This window comes from Ostrea edulis, chromosome 3 (assembly GCF_947568905.1).
Source record: "Ostrea edulis chromosome 3, xbOstEdul1.1, whole genome shotgun sequence".
Taxonomy (NCBI): Eukaryota; Metazoa; Mollusca; class Bivalvia; order Ostreida; family Ostreidae; genus Ostrea; species Ostrea edulis.
In genome coordinates this window covers 85979528-86001555 of record NC_079166.1, presented here as the reverse complement: position 1 = coordinate 86001555, position 22028 = coordinate 85979528, and the positions used below count along the sequence as shown (strand labels likewise).

Genomic DNA, 22028 nt, shown 5'->3' with positions numbered 1-22028 from the left:
CGCATCCCTGCCTTTGTGTCTCTTAATCTACCCTTTTGTAACATTATTATTTCTAATTTGTAACGAAGTGGGAAGACCTTGATCCGATGTTATTTTTTAGATACACACGAAAAATCAACATGTATCTTTCGGTTCATCATCCATGGCGATAGACCAGAAAATATTCGTGTTTCTGTTGTTAGCATTTAGTTGCACATGAGCGATATCAGCGATGTATCCTAGTTGAAACACTTTTTATAAAATTATAATTAGAGAATTTCCGTACATGATTTATGCTCCACGATTTGGTTCTTTGTGATTTACTATTTCATAAATAGGGTTTAAAAGTTTACAGTGCTACACATCGGGGAGGTGGGGATGGGGTGGGCCGGGCGGACTGTAAACAATGTGTAATTATACGTGTTTGATCGGCGATGTTTTAACCCTATTTCGACAGCTAATGCAAGGTTTTTGATTAGACTAGTGTTGATTTATTGCAGTTGCTGTGGTGCCCCCACCCCATCCCCAATTTCATCTTAACCTCCCTCCACCCCGGTGAACTTAGACCGAGATAAAACGCAACAAAGATCTAGATGTTGAGCTGTAAACAAACGAGAAAATCGGGTTAATGTAAAGATAAACGAGAAAAGTCGAGGTCTTACCTTGTATTTACATTAATGGAACTTAGAAATAAAAGTTGATATATTCACCACTGAATCTTACAAAATTGTAAGTTAAATCACACCTGCCCCTATTAGTAACTATGCCGTTTCAAATCAAACACACTCCTAACAATTATTGAATGCTTTTATCATGCTTTCCCTGAATATTATTTAATATTGAAATTACACAAATAATATAGATGATTTGCAGACCGTGGATTTCTGAATGGATTTAAATTGTAAACTTCATAGAGACCATTTTAGCTGAGATAATAACGACAATGACGTTCGTATAGAAGGGGAGGGGGGGGGGGGGGGCGAGGAGGGGGGCGGTGTCAGCGGACTGCATCTCATCTTGCAACCTCCTCTCCCCCTATAGTTAAAAAAGTCTTGGATTCACTCCTGAGCAATGACAGTTTAATTTCCCCATCCAGAGTCCCATCCACACTAATCATATCAAGATGAATACTATGACAAAGGTCAAATGGGGTTACAGTGACTGTCTACACAACTCGATGTCCGTCTGTCTTTATTGATCGGGTTTGGTATTCACTGATTCAGTCGCTAAAGCGATAGAAGGGCTTCTTTAATTATGCATTATTTGCATTGATCGAACATTGTTTGTAAGTATATTTATCTTTTATCTTATTTTCATACATTGATTAGGAACATTTCTAGCTACATGAATATAATTATTATACACGAATGGATAAACAGTCTGATAAACTTTTATTTTACTTTATTAAGTCCTACAGGTAACGCCCCCTCCGTGTTTCAAACAAAAACAGCAATGAAAGTTAGCCAACAAAGGAGCCGGCAAATATGTAAATTTAGGAACTTTATTTCTATTACTTCAGAAAATGCATCCCCTGGAGACTGGGCATTATAATTCTGTACTTTATGACTTTGCTGTCGTTCAGATGGTAATCGGAGATTAAATTCCAGGGGACTTACACATATATAATAGAGTGCATTAGTATAGACTGATAACGAATATTGTCCTAGGTGCGTTATCTACACTCATGTTTATATTATGTTCGGCGAATTTTATTTTGTAAACATTGCCTATACAAATGTCAGATACACACTATAGAACACAGCAAAATACGGGGGGAAATTTTATTTTTTATTGCAATAACTGTTTCAGGAGGAGTACGAACGTTTTCTGTACCGGAGGTGGACGAACGTTTCCTGTTCCTGGGGTGGACGGATAATTTCTGTTCTGGAGGTGGACGGGTGTTTTCTGCTCAAATGTGCTATCCACCATGTATGTAACTTACGTATTGCTAATCTCTGTTCTTATTGGATCCGCGCCCGATACTTTAGGTATTATCATTGACGTTCAGACCTCCAACTGTGATCCGCCCCTACACAGGAACGCTTCGTCAAGTGCTCAAGTGATTTCGATCAAACCCTCAACCAAAATTGCATGTACATGGGTAATTCACGTGGATGAGGACAACTGTCTAGAAATTTATGCTAACGATGGCGCGGGTCTTGTTGGGGCGTCATTAGCAATTGAAGACGACAGTGGTTTGGAGATCCGCCCCTTTGTGAATACGACATTATGTTCCTCTCATCAAGTGAACATTTATTACCGTCATAATGTTTCAAGTGTCCGGGTGCCTGGTACCAACATGGACCTTTATTTCCTGGCCGTACCTGCACGGGGACACACGGTAACTAACTCTCTCTCTCTCTCTCTCTCTCTCTCTCTCTCTCTCTCTCTCTCGTTTGATTAAACACCAAAAATATGTAAAAGTGCGTTTTTAAAACCAATGCTCGGTGTTATCAGCAAACTTATCTTTTCCACAAATCAACTGGGGTGTTTAATTACATCCTCGTCTAAAACTAGATGAAAAGGGTCTGTTTTGGGTTGATCCGCCCGATTTCCTGATTTCTTGATGTTCAATTTGAATTTGAACGATGAATCCAGGAATAACTGCTAATATCAGAGGATAACCAAGATTTTGGACACATCAAATGGAATAGAATTTTACTTTTGTGAACGTGGAATTTTCTACTATTGGATCAAACAACAACGGAACTGGGTCATTAACACATGGATTTGCATAATAAAAAACGTTTTTGAACGGTTTCAATTTTTGGGTAATGTTTTTCAATGAATTTTCAAGTAAGAAATTGTGAATTAAGAAATAAAAGTGATTTCAAAGAAAATTCTGTTGTAAATAGGGGATTTTAGTAGTATCAAACTATGTACTATTCTATGACAATCTTTGTTGGGTTTCCCATGTCCGTGAATGATTTTTTTTTATTCTACAGAAATCTATTCAATGATTCTATAAACTTCGTCCCTTTTTAACTGGTGTTATGATCATCATAATTATTTGGCTTCTTTTTTTTTTTTTTTTTTTTTTTTTTTTTTTTTTTTTTTTTTTTTTTTTTTTGGTTATAGAGATAAGTACCATATTATTCTAATCATGAATTTATTTAAAACATCCGGCTATTGAATTCAACCCGTTATCCCTGTATTTCATGGGGAAATCAAAGTCGCCATTTAAACTGTTTCTGTTGCAGGTGAAATTAGCATTGAATAATTTTGAAATATGGATTTTAAAAATAAAAAGGAAAAAAAAAACCAAATTCTACATAGGATTGTAATACACTTCTATTGGATAATTCCAAAAGGTTTACAGCAAATTAAATTCATAACAAATGTGAAATTCCTACCTGGAGAAAGAAAATTTCTTGATATAACAGAAACGGCAAGTATACTGATTAAATTACAATATATATATATATATATATATATATGAGACATCCCACAGGATATGAAGACATCCGGGCGGATATTTAAAGTCTAAACTGAAAAAAAAAGATTAACTTTGAAAAGGTATTTCTTTCAAGATAATTAAAAATTCTTATACTTAAAATACATTCCTTTTGAACTTTGGTAGAATCACGGAAGACAGGCAGAATAATTTGATTTGCGTCGAGTATTTTTGTTAGGGTCGAGTATTTTTGTTAGGGTCGAGTATTTTTGTTAGAGTCGAGTGTTTGTTCTGCTTACGTTTATATTGTCTGAAGCTCGCAGAACATCGGCGGTTGATACGCTTAGGAGTTATCTCTCTTTGATTGATACCCGTGTCGTTTATTTCCGTAATACTATCTATAAGTAAAACATTTGATAGCGAGTATTAGACATGGAAACGATTTTCAACTCTCTTTCCCGAGTCATCTTCTCTTGTATTTTTGAGAGATCACGGTAATTCAAATTTGTTTTCAAAGTGGTTTCTTTGAAAATGATATTCTATAAATGATTTTATACGTCATAAACATGTTTTTCTCATGTCGATTCTTATAATATTCATTTTTTTGTATATATCTTTATCTCTTTATAAATCATGCATGGTAAAGATCTTTCAATTCATAAAAACGTTTTGGATTACATAAATTTCGACTCTTCATTTTTTGTTATTGGGGGGGTGGGGTCGGATACCTTTAGTTACTACTGGAACTGCATTTTTGCATATCTGGAAGAGAGGAAAAGTTGATTTCTATTTTGAAATGAAAAGCAAACAAGGAGTCGAGAAAGTTGCACTGACTACTCTTGAGATATAAATGGTTACATACATTCAAAAAATATATAAATATATTTCCAGAATTTCTTATACGATAACAGAATTTATTTCACAGAAAATGTTAAGCTTTATTCATTAATCATAGAAAATGCTTTTACAATGCATCATTTTGCCCCCTCCCACCTCCTTCTCTCTCCTGCACCTACAATGTATCCAATTTCGTGAGCCCTTGTGGAGCCTTCGACGTCATACTTCCACACACAACAGAAAATTCTGAATCCGCTCCTGTAACTGATGGTATTCCCATTCAGTGTGCTAATTTTTCCCAATTCATTGAAAAAGTGTATTGAAAAAAAATTGTGTGAGACGGGGCAATTCCGAACACTACTGGTTTTGTTTTAGAAAAGCCTTTTATAATGTACACTGGGAAAAAATGGATAGCAAGAATAATGTAAGATTTATAGTATAACAATGTACCATTAAACCAGCGCGGTAATTTCTATTGTGTTTTTCATATATACGACACGTGCGTTTTTTCCACCAATACGACATTCTCAATAGGCCCCACCGGTAAAGTGTTTCATGTTTCTATAAACTACGACACTTCTATAACTAAAACAGAAATCTTTATTTGGTAGTGCTGTGTAACATTAAAAGAAGCCATTAAAATAGCAGATAACTTAATAACAAACTCGTAATACATATCATAGCGATATCCAAGGGCACACAACTCTGAATATAAAAAGCAAACAAACCATGTTCCATGTTTCAGTATAATTCTAGAGTTATATAGCTCCTGTTTATATTCGTGGTTTTTTTTCTCTTCAATTTGACAAGAATATATGTTCTGTTGCTATTCACATATTTAATAAATCTCTCAGTGAAGGCCGACGCTGTTTTGCTTACCTGATTATAAAGAAAATGCACTTCATTGAGCTTTTCAATGTAAAAAGTCTCTGTTATTTCCCATAACGCAAGGAAAAAAGACAAAGATGTGACGTACAATACTTCTCCTGGTTTAGTTTTATTTACCTGATCACATCTTTATCACACAGGCAGTCAATGATGTCAGAACAACCACCACTTCAATAGGATCCACAGACGACGGTGGCGGATCAAGTCCCGCTGTCATTGCAGTGGCAGTTATCATTCCCTTATTGTTAATCAGCATCGGCGCTTGTATATTCTACGTATGGTACAGGCGGAAGTACCCAGTGCGCATGATCATGGGAAAAGACTTTGGCAAGTTCAGTAACCCTGTATACAATAAGCGTGCCTCCACGGCGACGCTCGTGAGAGAAGGCGCATCTGTAGACGATTACCAGCGTGATATAGAGGTGGGCGCCGCGTATACCGGCGTCGCCCATGATAACCCAGCTCTAAACATGGAGGATGATCCGCAATATCAACCAATCCCGGCAATGACACAATCTTTTATGTCCTATTCTAAGTATAGGCGTAGTTTTGACGATTCACCAAAGTTAGAGAAGAAAGCCCCCGAAAAACCGCGAAGAATATACACAAGCAATCAATTGGAATCTGAGGATTTCGACGACAAAACAGGAAAGGATGGCGATCACGTGACAGAAGACTCGCAATCAGCTGTTTCCCAACATGATACTGAATCCACGAAGGGTCAGATAAAAACGGACGAAAGTTCTCCAGTATATGAAAACGTTGAAACTAATTTTATCGAAAAAGCCAATATGAATGACACTACTAGTGAAATGACGTCAGGAGAAATTGAAAATGACGTCAGTCCTAAAAATGAGGAACCTTCCAGAGGCTTTTCCTCAGAATATGAAGATGTTTTGCCCACAGAGGACGAACATACATACGACATAGCATTACAAAAGTCGGAAAAGTCAGGTTCCATAGATGTACCAAGTGACGATTCTCAAATTTACGAGAATCTATCCATCAGCGGTGAGAAGGAAAATGTTGACAAAGCTCACACGACCGTCATTGATAACGAACAGATAAGTATACATGGACAAAATCAGTCGCATATCGGTATAAACGAACAAGACGAGTCACATTCTGGTACAAACGAACAAGTCGAGTCACATTCTGTTACAAACAAACAAGACGACTTACAAAACGAAGGCTGTTCTGACGATTCCAGTTCAGAGAAGAGTGATGCTGACCATGAACTCCAGAATTCTAGCCAACCAACTGACCCGCAGATCCAAGAATCATTATATGATGAATCATTCGTTGTTCCTGATAAATCTGGTTCCTCTGGAATCGAAATCAGAAAAACGGAAGATCTTACTGAACAAAATAGAACACAAGAGACTACGCATTTGGAAAATGGAAGCTTGGAGGATGTCAGAGAAACGCTTCAAGATCAGTCTATCATCGTCCATGATGACAGCCATGCAGGAAATGTGGAATCTGTAGACAGATCAATCGAAGTCGACGAGAATTTGAACATATCCGTGTCATCGATATCCGATCCCGATGGGAAAAGCTTTGACAGTGCTTCCTCGTTTGTGTCGCATGAATTGAAATCCATCGAAGAATCTTCTGATCCGTTTGAAGTTTCAACATCTACAGAAAATATCAAGGATGAAACGAGCATATCTACTAACGAGAAAACAGAAGTAACAGCGAAAGAAAATTTACGCGAAGAACACAGTGATATACAAAAAAATGCCGAACAAACTTCATCTCTAGCGAAAACAATCAAACCGGATTTGAATATTTCCTTTCAGGATTCGAGTGAAAGTGAGGCAAGTGATAATGAAGACGAGGTTCGGAACGAAGAAACCTCTTCGAATAGAACCGGCGAACGTCGAGAAAGTTTGACGCGGAAGATTGCAATAGATCGCGGCGGGATATCTTTTGATGATTCTAGCACGTCCTCTGTTTCCGATGCCTCAGATGTCGAGGACAAAACACCAAACGTCAACAAACGAGAAAGCATCATCTTAGATAACCCTACTTTTGATACGACGAATGTCAATGAATCACTCACGTTCATGCCTGACGAGACTCTCGATAAATCGGAACAACCACGTGGTCTAGAAAGGAGAGATAGCATAACGTTAGACGACCCTCTCTTCGCGAAAGATTCTGAAATCACATCGGAACCGGAAGTATCCCCAACTAACGGTTTTCATGTGATTGAAGCGGAACTGCTAGAGAAGCCGATCATTGAAAACGAGACAGTTGATAAAAGTCCCTTGCAGCAAAGAAAGGTTTTGAAGATAAACATTGATATTGATAATGATGATCTAGACTCGGATGGAGTTAGCGTTGACAGCGAAGTCGATTCGAATTCCGACCCCGATTCTTCAACTGAAGCGTAACTCGATTTAGCATTTTGGCTCTTTCATTTTCAAGAATAGTTGAAGTGTCGACTGCTTCATATATCAAGTAGTCCCTAAAGCCCAATCGATGAGGATTGACTCTTCATGGTTAAACTTGTAAAATGTTCGAAAATGCAATTGGACATTAGAATTGTAATATTGATATCAATATGCCATGAGAATGAATTCTGAAGTAATACTCATATATAATTTTGTAGTGAAATAATTCTTAAGCTGATCCCCAAGGTTTGTTTCTATTTCATTTTCCAATCAATGGAAAGGTATATGGAATATCTCATTTCCGATGTTAGAAGATAGACTCCCTCTGATTGGCTATACTCCTGTTTTATCATGATGTAACTAGATAGACTCCATCTGATTGTCCTTTTCCCAAAGAATCTTACAATTAAGATGAAAAGTTTAAAACACTGTGATTGTTATCCAATTCTTCACTCATATATTTCCAAATGAGCAAACTTTAAGTATATACATAGGAGAAATACTGTCATTCTTACTCGGGTCATAGTTGCTCTCAATTGAGTATAAAACAGAGACATTTTTTTATATTTCTTTGCGAAAATGGGCAATGCTTCATCAGTATGTAACTATATAGACGCCCTCTGAATGACTATGTTCGTTTTATCTGCATGTATAATTAAAAAGTTACATTACAATACCATTTTCTATATGTTAAACGGCAACGGGGTGACGTCACAATTAAACATTTGTAATGTAACCATTTTCTCTTTGTATCCAGTTACGTTGTTATAAATGAAAGTGAGATTAAGGAACAGGATTAGTGGGGTTTTTGTGTGTGTGTGTGTGTGTGTGTGTGTGTGTGTGTGTGTGTGTGTGTGTGTGTGTGTGTGTGTGTGTGTTGTTGTTGTTGTTGTTGGGGTGGGTTTTGTTTTTTTGTTTTTTTTTTTACAACAGACACGGAATTGAATTTTTATTTACGTCACATAGGATATCAATTCGTTATCTATGCCACATGGGTTAAGGATTACGAGCAGTGATCAATCTCATAACTTCTATAAGAAATACAAAATAGAGAGTTAGGTAAACATGGTCCCTGATGGGATCAAGCGACTAGGAGGAGTAAGCATCCTCTGTCGACCGGTCACACCCGCCGTGAGCCGTATATCTTGATCAGGTAACGGAGTTATCTGTAGTCAAAATCAGTGTGCCAAGAACGGCCTAACTATCGGTATGAAACACGTCAGACAGCATTTATGAAGATGAATTTGTAATATTAGTCACAGAGGAAATTCGTTCGTTATCTTTGTCACTAAGGGTAACCATTTTTTATTTACGTTACAAAGGGAATTGTTTTATTATCTATATCAGAGTCCTGTGGGGATCCGGGTTAGAATAGGTCCTCAATATCCCTTGCTTATCGTAAGAGGCAACTAAATTGGACCGTCCTTCGGAAGAGACCGCAAAAACCGAGGCCCCGTATCGCAGCAGGTGTGGCACGATAAAGATCTCTCCCTGCTCAAAGACCGTAAGCGCCGAGCATATGCCTAATTTTTCAGTTCTTCATCGGCAGTGGTGACGTCTCCATATGAGTGATACATTATCGAGAGGGACAGTAAACAATATATAATCAACCTACACCACAAGTGGACTTTTAAGTAGTATAGGGAATTCCTTATTTATGTAACACAGGGGATACAGTAATATTTACGTCACATAGTGAATTGATTTGTAATTTACGTCATAGGTCTAAATAATGGTATAAGGGAACGTACACCTGGTTACATTTTTATGCACTCCCTTTTCTTAGGTACATTACAATACATGTACACCCCACGGTAAATTTACTTATCATTTAGATTGCATTTGTATCTAAATAACACTTTGTACACATGGTGAGATGCCGGACAATAAATTCGTCAAGATGATGCTTGCCACTCTTTATTTTGTATTTCTTGTGGGATTTATGAGATTGATCACTGTTCGTCAGCTTCGCCTTTCGTACGACAGGTAAAAATAGGAGAATGTTGTTTCACCGTTTTAACATGGCCTAGATAATCCCCCCCCCCCAATACGATTTTAGGCAGATTACGTGAAACGGTTTGTAGAGAAGTCTGACGGATCTAGGTTATCTTATATCGTGTAATATCGTAAAAGAATTCGGACTGAAATCTCTGTAAGTGACAAAGAACAAAATCTTATTAGCATGTATGTATTATGTCTATTTTTTATGAAATGGGGGGGGGGGGGTTGCGTCTTCCTACGGATGGGGACAGTGTGTACCATTTTTTGTCTACGAATGGGGAATATTGATCATTTCTTGAAGAAAAAGGAGGATGACAAATCTGTCTTAAGAGTTATCATACCGTATATTGGAATCGGGTTGTCCGTCCGTCCGTCTGTATACGCAATGGTTTCCGGTTCTAAAGCGTTATCCTCTCCACCTACAGTCACCACATCATACATACGGACTACGTATGGGACGAAGATGTTCCCTATCGATTTTAAGGTCAAAAGGTCATAAATCAAGCGCACTGGACATCGAAGTAGCAATATGGTTTCTGGGCTCTAAAGCATTATCCTTTCCACCTACAGTCACCATATCACACATATGGACTACCCATGGGACGAAGATGTTCCCTATAAACTTTAGGGTCAAAAGGTCAAGCGCACTAGATATCGAAATAGCAATATGGTTTCCGGGCTCTAAAGCGCTATCCTTTCCACCTACAGTCACCATACCATACACATGGACTACCCGTGTAACAAAGATGTTCCCTATTGAATTTGGGGTCCAAAGGTCAAGTGCACTGGACATTGAAATAGCAATATGGTGTCCGGGCTCTAAAACGTTATCCTTTCCACCTACAGTCACCATATTATACATATGGATTACCCATGCGACTAAGATGTTCCTATCGATTTAGGGGTCAAAACGTCAAATGTGAAGCACACTCCTAGAGAAGAGACTACCCAAGGTTTCGTCATGTCCTTTCTTTGTTACACTCAGGAAAGAGGTCATTTATACCTATTAACAACACCCTTTGGGAGATTGGGGTAAGCGGGGGGTACTATTAGTGAGCATTGCTCACAGTAACTCTTGTTTACATCTGTTTTAGAATGGAGAAAGCGTCTTGGAACGCGGAGGGTTTTACGTATGTTTTAGAGTGGGCAGCTTGTCACTCAATGGATGTGTTTGCTTGTCATAAAGCGTGCTCAGGTGTTTCAATTTTCTATTTGCCTTCCATACATCTATAATTTGAACGTCTATGATTTCAACGTCTCTAATTTGTAAGTCTATAATTTGTAAGTCTGTCATTAGGATGACAAATATGTGCTCACATTGTTTTCAATGATTATCAAATCATCTCATTTGAAAATGGGATGCATAAACACCTTACCTACAACTGGAATTTCGCGATGCTTTATTTCTGCAGATTATGGCGAGAATGAACCATTCCTTTAGGCACTTGCTCAATTATTGGTTAATTTCAACGTTTACATGTAAAACTTATACGGTACAAATGTTGATGCACCAGATGCGAATTTCGACAAATAATATCTCTTCAGTGATGCTCAAGTCGAAATTTTGGAAATTCGAAATAACAATAAACTTGTAAGAGCTAAAAGGAAAACTAGAGTGCCAAAAACTGGAGCCAAATTCGTCCAAGGATTGGAGCTATGCATGAGGGAGATAATCCTTAATTTTAAATTATTATTAAATATACATCCGTATTTTGAAGCTAACATGTAGTAAAGAAGTACTAAGCTACTAGGCTGTAAAGACCCTCGGAGATTAACAGTCCACCAGCAGAGGTCTCGTCCCAGGGGTCATAATGTAAAACTTATACGGTACCAATTTTGATGCACCAGATGCGCATTTCGACAACTAATGTCTCTTCAGTGATGCTCAAGCTGAAATTTTGGACATTCGAAATAGCAACATACATGTGACTCAATAACTCAATCTGATGGAACATTTATTTATCCACAAGTATACGCAACATAATACAACGAATACAGTTGGCTACACTATATACGGTATATGACAAAGAGGTAATGACATCACAGTAACTTAATGACATCACAACGAGTTCATGACGTCATAACATACATGTACATTATAATATAGTCAGTAGAGTACACTACATAAAACATATTCATGTTCGCCCATTTGTAAAGTTTATCATTCGAGATGACGGAATACCTAGTGACGTCATCAAAATGAAGACAAAGCAGCCAGATAAAAGCTGCAATAAATGAAGCAGTAACTAAAAATCACGTGATCAATATACACAGATACAATATGAACCTAAAACATAGTATGAACTAAAATGCAACATGAGCCTGAAATACAGCATGAACCTTGACACAACGTGAACCTAAAACATAATTAAACTTAAACACAAAGTATGAGGTTGTAAATGAAAGGTAAACGTAATATAATCATACATATTAAATAATTCAAGATTCAGGAAGGCAAACTGTTACTTGTCAATAAGCTATATTTTATAATGTACAAACAAGACATATTCTACCATGTTCGTTTTGGAATGTTTCTTAAAGCTATGATGTTTAGATGTCTTAAAATTATTGACAACCCAGAACTTATGAAAAAAGAGATAAATGAAAATTGTACAGTACATTTGTTTATATGAAGATGTCTATAATAGTAATTAAAATCATGTGATTGTTCCATTATAACGTGTCACAAAATTTGCATTTCCAAAGGCAACTTATTTCTTTTATATGAAAGATTCTATAGTATATGTTCTCGATATTGTATCAATACCGTGTTCGACCTTTACATTATTACATTGCATTCGTGTATCTTTCATCTGCATTTCCTACAATTTCCTGTTCAGATGGCGGCTCTTTCAAACACCACTGAGCATTCAAACATCTTATTTTTCATCAAATTTTAAGAGATTTGCCCCCAGGGAAATATCAAGAGTTCATTTTACGAACGGTCTTATGACTACGAAAATTCACACAAGAATTTGTTTGGTTAAATTTTTTCCATTTGTGTAAAACGTGTGGAAATGTGGCTCTATGCAATTAATTTTACAGATTCCACATAAACCTTAAACCTGAAAAAAGAGAGTCACCATCAAGTACTTCAAAAGTTGCAAGACCATTTGGAAATTGTGTCACGGGGTCCTCCGTCCTGGGCATGGTGTCTAAAGCACCCCTTTAATGTTCTGTATTGCTAGCAAACCTTTCATAATATCCAAATACAGGCTTTGTATGGATGGATGATTTCCATTAACATAGTATCGCCGATGATACTGCTGACAGACTTGTTAATGCTCGATTTCATTACTCAAACACCCAGTCGTTAACACTCGATTCATTATCAATGACGAGAGCGACACCCACAATACCATATTAATGGAAAACACCCTATATCCGGGTTCTAAACGCTGATGAGGTCCATTCTTTTTACTAATTTCTCTAGGTTGACTATTTCAGTTCGGAGTGAGGTGGAGAGGGTCTCTAACGTTTCTTTCTTTTCTATGACTTGGATAGACTGAGTGAATGGGTCGTATCGGAGGTCCACGGATCGCTTTATCGAGGAGGCGTAGTCCCTGTAAAAGTCAGCCAATCATAAAATCCAGTCACTATAAATGAACTAATCAAAAACGTGGTCACAAAATATTATCCAATCAAAACTATGCGATGTTTAAGATATCCAATTGTCGTCAATGTCAATTGCCATATCAAGTAGTAGTTGTAAATTCAGAAACATAATGTAATTCTGTCATCAGCATACCAACAATTTCAAAATATACTTTTGATAAAAATCACTAACTCAAATAAATGAAATCATTAGCAACGAGAACAAATAATGAACATATACCTAGTCAGCGAAAGGAAAACCACATATCAAGTTCATTACTGCTAATCATATCTAGCATCATTAACTTGTTTTTTCCATTCAGTATTGAACTACTCATTTTCAGACACATCTGCCTCACCTCATTTTCTGCATCATGTCCTCAAACGACTCGACATAGAAATACACTGGCTGGAGATCGTCGTCAGTGTATTCCTGTACTGACGTAACTGCCGGGTTAAACGGAAGTTGCTTGGGGCTGTCTGATAGTGAATGCTTTAATTCCCCGTATGACGATAACGTTCCAGCACCGTATGCTCGTAGTTGTCCGTCCTGTCGAATCAAACCGAACTCCACCGTAAACCAGTAAAGCTGTGGGAAAGAGAATCATCGTCATGATCAGTTCAAATTTATTTTGTTAGATAAAACAATCGCTCTAGAGTTATATAAACATAAAGCATTATATAAACTGTATCATAATATATGACTTCAACATTCCGTATATTGGGTAAATTTCGCGTACTGGATATGTTTATAAAAGCTCTAAATTTCTATGCACGAAAAAGATAACGAGCTGTGATCAATCTCATATCTCCTAAAAAGAATACAAAATAACGCGTTGTGTAAATACAGACTCGTGGAAACACCAGAGGTGGGATCAATTGCTTAGGGGGAGTAAGCATCCCTTGTTGACCGGTCAAACCTTATATACTGATCAGGTTAACGGAGTAATCCCTAGTTAAATTCAGTATATAAAGAACGGTTTAATAATTGGTATGAAACACGTCAAACAGTCGACCTAATGACGGGTTGTATTTGTATATTAGATCAGCCCAAAGCCAATAACACAGTTATGCATTTACAGAACTTCATCGGAAGTATCTAAAAGTAAATAATTCCCGAAAGGACTTAAGATTGTCTGCAAACAAAAAAGTACGATGAAAGGTGAATATAACGAACAGTGATTAATCTAATATTTCCTATAAGCAATACAAAATAGATAGTTGGGCAAACACGAACCCTTGGACCAGAGGTAAGATCAGGTGCTTAGGAGGAGTAAGCACCCCCTGTCGACCGTTCACACTCGCCGTAAGCCCTATATTCTGATCAGGTAAACATATTTATCCGCAGTTAAAATCAGGTTGTCAAGAACGGCCTAACAATCGGTATGAAACACGTCAGACAGCATTTGACCCAATGATATGAAACTGCCACACTTTGGTCTCAGATTTTAAATATTCATTTTGGACGAGTAAAACACAATCGAATGAGACAGTGTAAGTTGCGGTCATGTGATAAAGTAGGCGTGACACATTTCAACAACTCTCCTCCTGCAACTACAAATGTACATTCAACTGTGCTCATGTGTCTCGGCAGGCACGACACGTCAATTCGCCATCCTTCTGCATCAACGGGTATGTGAGATCCCGAGTTATGGCAAGCTCAAGCCTTCGATATGCAAGGCTCCTGCAACCACAGTCAGCTGACGTTTCATGTGCAGAGCATGATCTTAAATGGACTGCCAAACTATATCTACAACTATGAAGATCCAATAAAACGACGACCGTGGTAGGCCAATGGACCACCAAGCTACATGTAGAATTACAGATATGTGAGGGTCCGTGATACAACAGGTGTCAATAGAATGTTAATAGTCAAATGTTACCACCAAGTTTGCCTTATTCTTGGAGTTATGTCTAGAAATCAATCACTCAATCAAAAAACGAGACCATAGATATCTTACGCAGCCTTTATTCCCAGCAAAGAGTAAATTACTAGCACAAATATCAATTTGTACCCCCAATAAATCGTGAAACCAGCGGTATTTTCAGATATTTCTTTCGAAATGAATTCCCACCACTCAAATTTTAATGTTCACTGAAAAGATTCTTACCGTTGCTAGCCGTTCTATATCTTGGTCTGACGCTCCGAGTGAAGCCAGGCCTATTTCCTGTGAGAACTGCGCAAAAGCAGGAACAGATAACATCGGCACGTGACCTAACAACTCGTGAATACAATCCCTGGAAATGAAAGAACGATCATTCTTGTTTATTAACATTCCAGAATTCAGTGACGCATTTATTAAGCATCAATCTCAACACGTAGATTTCTTCTGCGGGAGTGAAAAAAACAGCAGTATTAAATAGGCGAATACAACTAATTCCATTAATCTTACATGTATAAAGGATACAAAATGAAGAACAGGATAATCACAGGCCCCTGGAAATACCCGAGATTAAACAAGATCTCTAGGAGAAGTAAGCAACCTTTGTGGACCGGTCAAACCCATCCCGAGTCCTATATCTTGCTCAGGTAAACGGAGCAATCTGTAGTCGGAATCAGGATGTGAAGAATGGCCAAACAATTGATAAGAAACATGTCAGACAGCATTTGACCTTATGACAGGATGAAAGGTGAAGATAACGAACAGTGATCAATCTCATAACTCCTATAAACAATACAAAATAGAGAGTTGGGCAAACACGGATCCTGGATATACCAGAGGTGGGGTCAGGTGCATATGAGTAGTAAGCATCCCCTGTTGACCGGCTACAACCGCTATGAGCCCTATACATATTTGCAAATTAGAACAGTATAACGACCACAGAATTTGCAAAATGTTGACTTTGGCCAAGACTATTCAAACCCTTATAAAATCAACTTATTAATACTCTGCCTATGTTTAGAAATTGAGCATACGCAAAACATGCTCACGCTCATCAAATCAGCAGGGAGACATAAACAGTGTATCTATACATGTGATGATGGAACATTTCTCTGATATGGGAAATTGACCATGAAGAAGCTGAAAAAACGTCTAAAAGTTAATCAGATTTCGAGTTCACTAATCAACATACAAATGAAAATAGACATTGTCAATATATAAAATGTAGATCTCGGTCTAGATCACTAAATGTCGAGGAAACAAAATCCATCAGAATAAAGCGTTCTGTAATGAAAGTGTGGAGAATCATATTCCGCGGATTCAGCAACGACACTGATAAGAAAAGAAGTAGTCCGAATATGTCGTGACTGTATAACGCAAAACCTAATGCCATCAACACCATCAACACACTTTGAATGCATCAAATAAAGTCTTACTAGGACTTTGCTGTGATTACATATTAGTATTATCAATCATTTCATCAAACAACAATGTAGATTGGCCATTATCACCAAGTAACGATGTTATGATTAATGCAAAAATAAAGGTGGTCTCATGCGAAAATTTTTTGGGGATAAGGGGTTTTAGCAATTTCAAAACATTTACGAATAGCTTTACAAATTTTTATAACATTTTAGGGACATTATATGTCTTTAAAGCGTAAGTGTTAAGTATGCGACTTCACAACCAACTGATCAGCGAATAAGTACTAATGGCAGAAGGGATCGCTGAATAACAACAAAGCTACTACGGGTACTAATGGCAGAAAGGATTGCTGAATAACAATAAAGCTACTACGGGTACTAATGGCAGAAAGGATTGCTGAATAACAATAAAGCTACTACGGGTACTAATGGCAGAAAGGATTGCTGAATAACAATAAAGCTACTACGGTCACTAATGGCAGAAGGGATCGCTGAATAACAACAAAGCTACTACGGAAATATTAGTAGATGATATATTCTGCTCTTCAGTAATGAATGAATGAATGAGCTGATAAAACTTTACTTACGGTTCCGGAGAATGGTCCGGTTTGGATCCATGCCTTACATATTGTGTACACTGGAACACGCGGAAGGCGAGACTTGCCAGGAAATCTCGGGCCGAAAGTAATCCGGAAACAGGACGAAGCTGGAACCCGGTTTTGCCTGTTATTGTTTGAGAGATATAGTAATATTTTGCCTGCATTTACTTCCGAAATATTTGTTTCAAATTCTTTAAAAATTCAAAAATCACCTGTCCGGAAATGTACGCTTGTCAATTTGAAAATTAGACGTGCTTACGTTTAAGGAAGTTGGACACATCCTCTAACTGGGGTATACAGCTTTCATTGTAGCCACCCTCTTTCTCAAGTCCCTTGAAAGCTTCGATATGTTCATGACACGTATGCGTGGGGAATAGCTCCTTCAACTGTTTGTACACGTGGCCCCTAAGTAAAACCAATAGAATTGCAGAATTCAGTAGCAGTTTATTTCAACGATATTGTCATCCCTGACTATTTAGATACTGCGTTTTACATTGAGGACCTCTCAATGTATTTCCATAAGACACCTCTGTTTTGTCCAGGTGTTCTGGATATTTTAAAGAAAACTACTGCATCTTGCAGCAATGTCACCTAAGAATAAGTTACCGTGTGCAAATACTTGATCTGAACATAGTTATCATGCATCACGATACAGTAGTATAGTAGGAAAATTGGATATATCATGATTATATTTCATATAGAATCAAAACATTATGGACATTGGAAAGACACTGGAAAACACTCCTGAATACTATGAAAAATTATTTTTAAAATTTGTAGATTTCGACAAAAAGAAGATCAAATAGCAAATAAGAATACAGATGTAAATGAATAGAAACAAATTTTGAAAAAATAAATAAAAAAGAATTTTCCATTTATATAACAAGAATCCCCTTAAACAGAGTCAGGTTTCCAGGATTATCGCAACCTGCCCATCCGTGTGTCTTGATGGGACTCACCTAATTAAGTTAAACCATATCAATTGCCAAATTACTTTATAACTCCTCAAGCGCTTCATAAAGCGTCGCGATTCTTACCCTTTTGCATTTTTAAAACTAAAATTCATTTGTTCAGTATATAAAAGACAAAGAACATTGGATCACTTCAAGGGAAAAATCAAACTGTGGTGAGTGCTCCTTTACAGGGTTAAACCTCGTGCACAGATCTGTGTTCTTATTGGTTTAGAAGGTCAAGGTCACTAGAAATACATTGCTAATATTCTTGTAAGTAAATTAGTTTTCATTGTGATATTTATATTCCATTTCTAATGGAACGATGATAACTATATTATACTAAGATCACATTCTCCACATTAAATTGTTTTCAGGGTTACAGTTACTGTAATGGAACTTCCGGATTCTGTAAGGACATGCTCTGGTTTTCGAACCCTGGCTTTTATGAAATTCAGTCTATTCTGTGAGCATGTTAAATTACTATTCTGTACAGACAGAACATTAATTTAAAAAATGAAACCTACTTTTTTTTTAAACTTAAAAACTGGCACATAGTTCATTTATTCATTTGATTTGAGGGAAAACATAATAAATATCGCGTTTACTTCCAATAATCGATTCTCAATCAAACTTTACATAGGTATATTGTAGCGGGCAGTACATAGGGAACTTATACTGTCTACAGAGAGAGTTTTCCTAGTGATGTACAACTGTACGACAGCGACTACTAAAATCTCTCTTGGTCGCGCAGGTTCAGCTACGGCGAGCGTGAACAGTACAGGGCTGTGTGACCACTTCAAGTCAAAGTATTTCTAATAACGATTTCATTTCGTGTTAATGTTTATGTTATAAATAATACCGGCATCTGGGTGTTATAGAAATAGTTTACTGTTCCACAAATCTAACAGGTTTTTATATTTGTTTCATTTCAATCTTTCTGCGGCTTTTTTTTGTTTTTTTGTTTTTTTGTTTTTTTTTTTTTTTTTGTTTTTTATTTATTTCAAATTTAGAATTTTAACGGAGTGGGAAAAACACCGTTTATTTGACTTCGTTAATTCCTGATTATTCTGACAATTAGTATTAGTATGGTCATATCTAAGTTGTTTTTCCTTTTTACACAATAGAATATGCTCAAATTATCAAATCATAAATGTCGCATAAACAAATATAAGTGATAATAAATTCTAAACATGATGATAAACCGGAAAGTGGTTTGCACGGATTAGTCATATAACAATTGTCGCGAGTGAAAAGTTAACTTGAACAAAATATCAAAACACACACCAAAAAAAAAAAAATGAAATAAAATAGATTGAAAATGGTGAACAGCGAAAACTCATATACATTGCTATAGTTTATCGGTTTCACATGATTTACCAAAAAATGCATCGTCAACACTTCGATGCTTCCCCTCCCGTTTTTTAGAGCACTCATAATCTTTGAGTTATACTTCCCCTATAAAAAATATTCATCTACAGAAATCCAGACATCATTCAATTAACAATTACATACATAGCTCTGAGTTATTGAGAATCAATGGCGAGTGTTTGATCGGATTCGGAATACATCTACATGTTGTTAACTAAAATGTCAGCCGTTTCTCGGTATCATAGATCATTTAATAGATTTCAAATGCAAATACGGTTATTTGTCAGCAGTGGTTATAGTCTGCGGAGGGATACAATAGCTCACGATCGTTATCAGTCCGCGCTAATGGGGCTTTTCCGATCTCTATCATCGCTGTGCCCGGGATCCTTTCAGAGAAAATTCCGACACGATTGCGCTCTCAGATCTTTGAACGCAAGCTGTTGACACTTAGCTATAAATACTTGTTTTATAGGGCAGTTTTAGAGAAATTATTGGACTTGTTTGTTGATTGTATCAAAGAGTTTCTAGAGACTTTACAAAAAGAGTTTGCTGAATGAACGAAAATTAGAAATTTGGTATTTTATCGAAATACTTCAAAGATTTTTTCTCTTGATTGGGGTAATTTAGGTGGACTGTGTTAATTAGGTCATCAATAGTGAACCTACATGACCGTCCGCCTTGCCATGGCGCTGAATTATCCGCCAAACATTCACACCTGAGCCACGGTGCTAACTAATCGGTATCGACAACTGATACTATCGTCGTTAATTAGGGTATTGTGTCGTCACTATTTGTACTACAGTGCAGTAACTTCGGCCGAGGTATCTCCATCCGATTCCGCGGACAGATATATCTGTCAAAGGATGTAGCCTCGCTCCCAACCGATATTTTGATACCTGGTAGAGTCACGTGATATCGAATTTTTATTTTTGTTAACCACTTCCTCTGGGTTAGTTGTGTCAATGAAAGCAACACTGTAATAAAGCAACACTGTAATGTCAGGATACGACGCAGAGATTACAAAGGTAACCACAAAAATGAATAAAAATAAAAAGCAAATTGTTGCAACACTTTCTGCATTCTTCCCTTTAATTCTTCCCTTTACTTATACACAACTGGTCAATATTCTTGATTTCTTTTTATTTTCAATCTTCAGGTTTACTTGATATACTGTAAACCAACTTTTATTCGCGCCTACTTTATTTCGCGATTCACCTGTGGTGAACTGGTTTACAATGATTGATTTTCGCGATCGTAACTTTTTCACTAACATTGACAGAAATTCAAGGACTGGTCCGCGACGAGAAATATTCGCGACGATGGAGTTCTTGCTAATCTCGCGAAATTTTCTCGCAGGCGAATAAAAGTTGGTTTACATTATTACGTCATATTGATATATAGACAGTGGATGCGTGTATTTTCTGTGGGTAGCATTACACCTATAATTATATAGCTAACGTGATATCCGTGTGCTCTTCACTTCTAATGTTGACGTTTGGCGACCGATAGATCACTACCTACTTATATTATACATTTTCCGTTTGGGGTGGCGCTGGCAATGAGCACTTTGAACCAGTGACCTCTGGTTGCTAAGCGAGTAATATCCACTGCACTCCAGCTGCAGGCCGCAATCAAGAAACACATCAATCAAATTTAAAAAAGCCCGATACCCCAAGTCTCTATAGAATAAGCTAGCCCTATTTAAAGCTTGCGAGTCCTTAACCCGTTTACAACGGATAGAGTGTTACAGCGTAGGTTTAATTATTTTAAAAATGTTGTAATTTATCTTATGGAATCTAATCTGAAATGCTGGACATATTTGTTTGAGAGAGTCAGCGGATTACTCGGTGTGAACTGGAGCCAGATCGACTGGTTTGTGTTTTCTATATTTGATCAATTCAATGCGTATCAAGCGATCACTAACGTCTCTCTCTATTCAATAAATAAATAAATTTTAAAATCAGTACTCCTGGTGTTTCAAGAAAAAAAGTAGCTAAAATCACTAACAAATGAATAAATAGATACCTTGACGGTTAGAGAGAGAGATAGAGAGAGAGAGAGAGATAGAGAGAGAGAGAGAGAGAGAGAGAGAGAGAGAGATTTGTCAGTGTGAGTATATGAAACAAAATATGCACAGTCCATGGTAAATGTTAGATTGTTAGATTTATTGTGTACATATACATGTACATGTATATGCACCATGTTATATGGATTTGTGCCTTTATATACAGAGATAATGTTGTCTCCGGATATGGAAACTTACCACGTGTCGACCTCTTCCTTGCTGTATTGAACTCTGGGTATGGGGTGACCACTGTCATAAAAAATAAAACTCAGAATTAGAAGATAACATCAATTTTAACATAAAAAAATAACACTCAAAATTTAGCATTCTATGATTTGATGTTTTTGTTTTTGTTTTTTTGTTTTTTGTTTTTTGTTCTTTGTCATTGTGATACACATTACAACATCATATTTCATATACTCTATAATCGAGTCAGCAAATGAATTTTATTCTCCTGTTTGCACTTTATTCTAGCCCCACCCCTAAATCTGCGCTCGATCCGCCTATGCATTTCAGTCTCTAGTTCTTACTGTTTGTATTCAAACGCTATGTCTGCTATGTGTTTTCTGCGTGCTTTGTACTCTTCATCTGTAAATCCCTGAAAACAGGAAGTGACGTTTTTAATGACTAGTTCATGACGTGTT

At 37.0% G+C, this 22028-nt stretch overlaps 2 protein-coding genes across 2 annotated transcripts in view; one reads left to right on the top strand and one right to left on the bottom strand.

Moving 5' to 3' along the window:
• Window positions 1-1171: 1171 nt before the first annotated feature.
• Window positions 1172-8171, top strand: LOC125673906 (uncharacterized). The gene is made up of 3 exons (XM_056159269.1): window positions 1172-1264; window positions 1789-2320; window positions 5239-8171. The coding sequence occupies exons 2-3, from the start codon at window positions 1907-1909 to the stop codon at window positions 7495-7497; spliced, it is 2673 nt and encodes an 890-aa protein (XP_056015244.1). The 5' UTR covers window positions 1172-1264; window positions 1789-1906; the 3' UTR covers window positions 7498-8171.
• Window positions 8172-11435: 3264 nt separating this feature from the next.
• LOC125673915 (tyrosine 3-monooxygenase-like) overlaps window positions 11436-22028 on the bottom strand; it is a 28978-nt gene continuing 18385 nt past the window's right edge. Inside the window, exons 4-10 of the mRNA XM_056161042.1 lie at window positions 21915-22021; window positions 21583-21633; window positions 17258-17403; window positions 16987-17122; window positions 15204-15330; window positions 13452-13681; window positions 11436-13061 (exon numbers count right to left, since the gene is read on the bottom strand). Of these exons, the coding sequence (XP_056017017.1) occupies window positions 12890-13061; window positions 13452-13681; window positions 15204-15330; window positions 16987-17122; window positions 17258-17403; window positions 21583-21633; window positions 21915-22021 (969 nt within the window). The 3' untranslated portion in view covers window positions 11436-12889. The remainder of the gene's footprint in view (window positions 13062-13451; window positions 13682-15203; window positions 15331-16986; window positions 17123-17257; window positions 17404-21582; window positions 21634-21914; window positions 22022-22028) is intronic.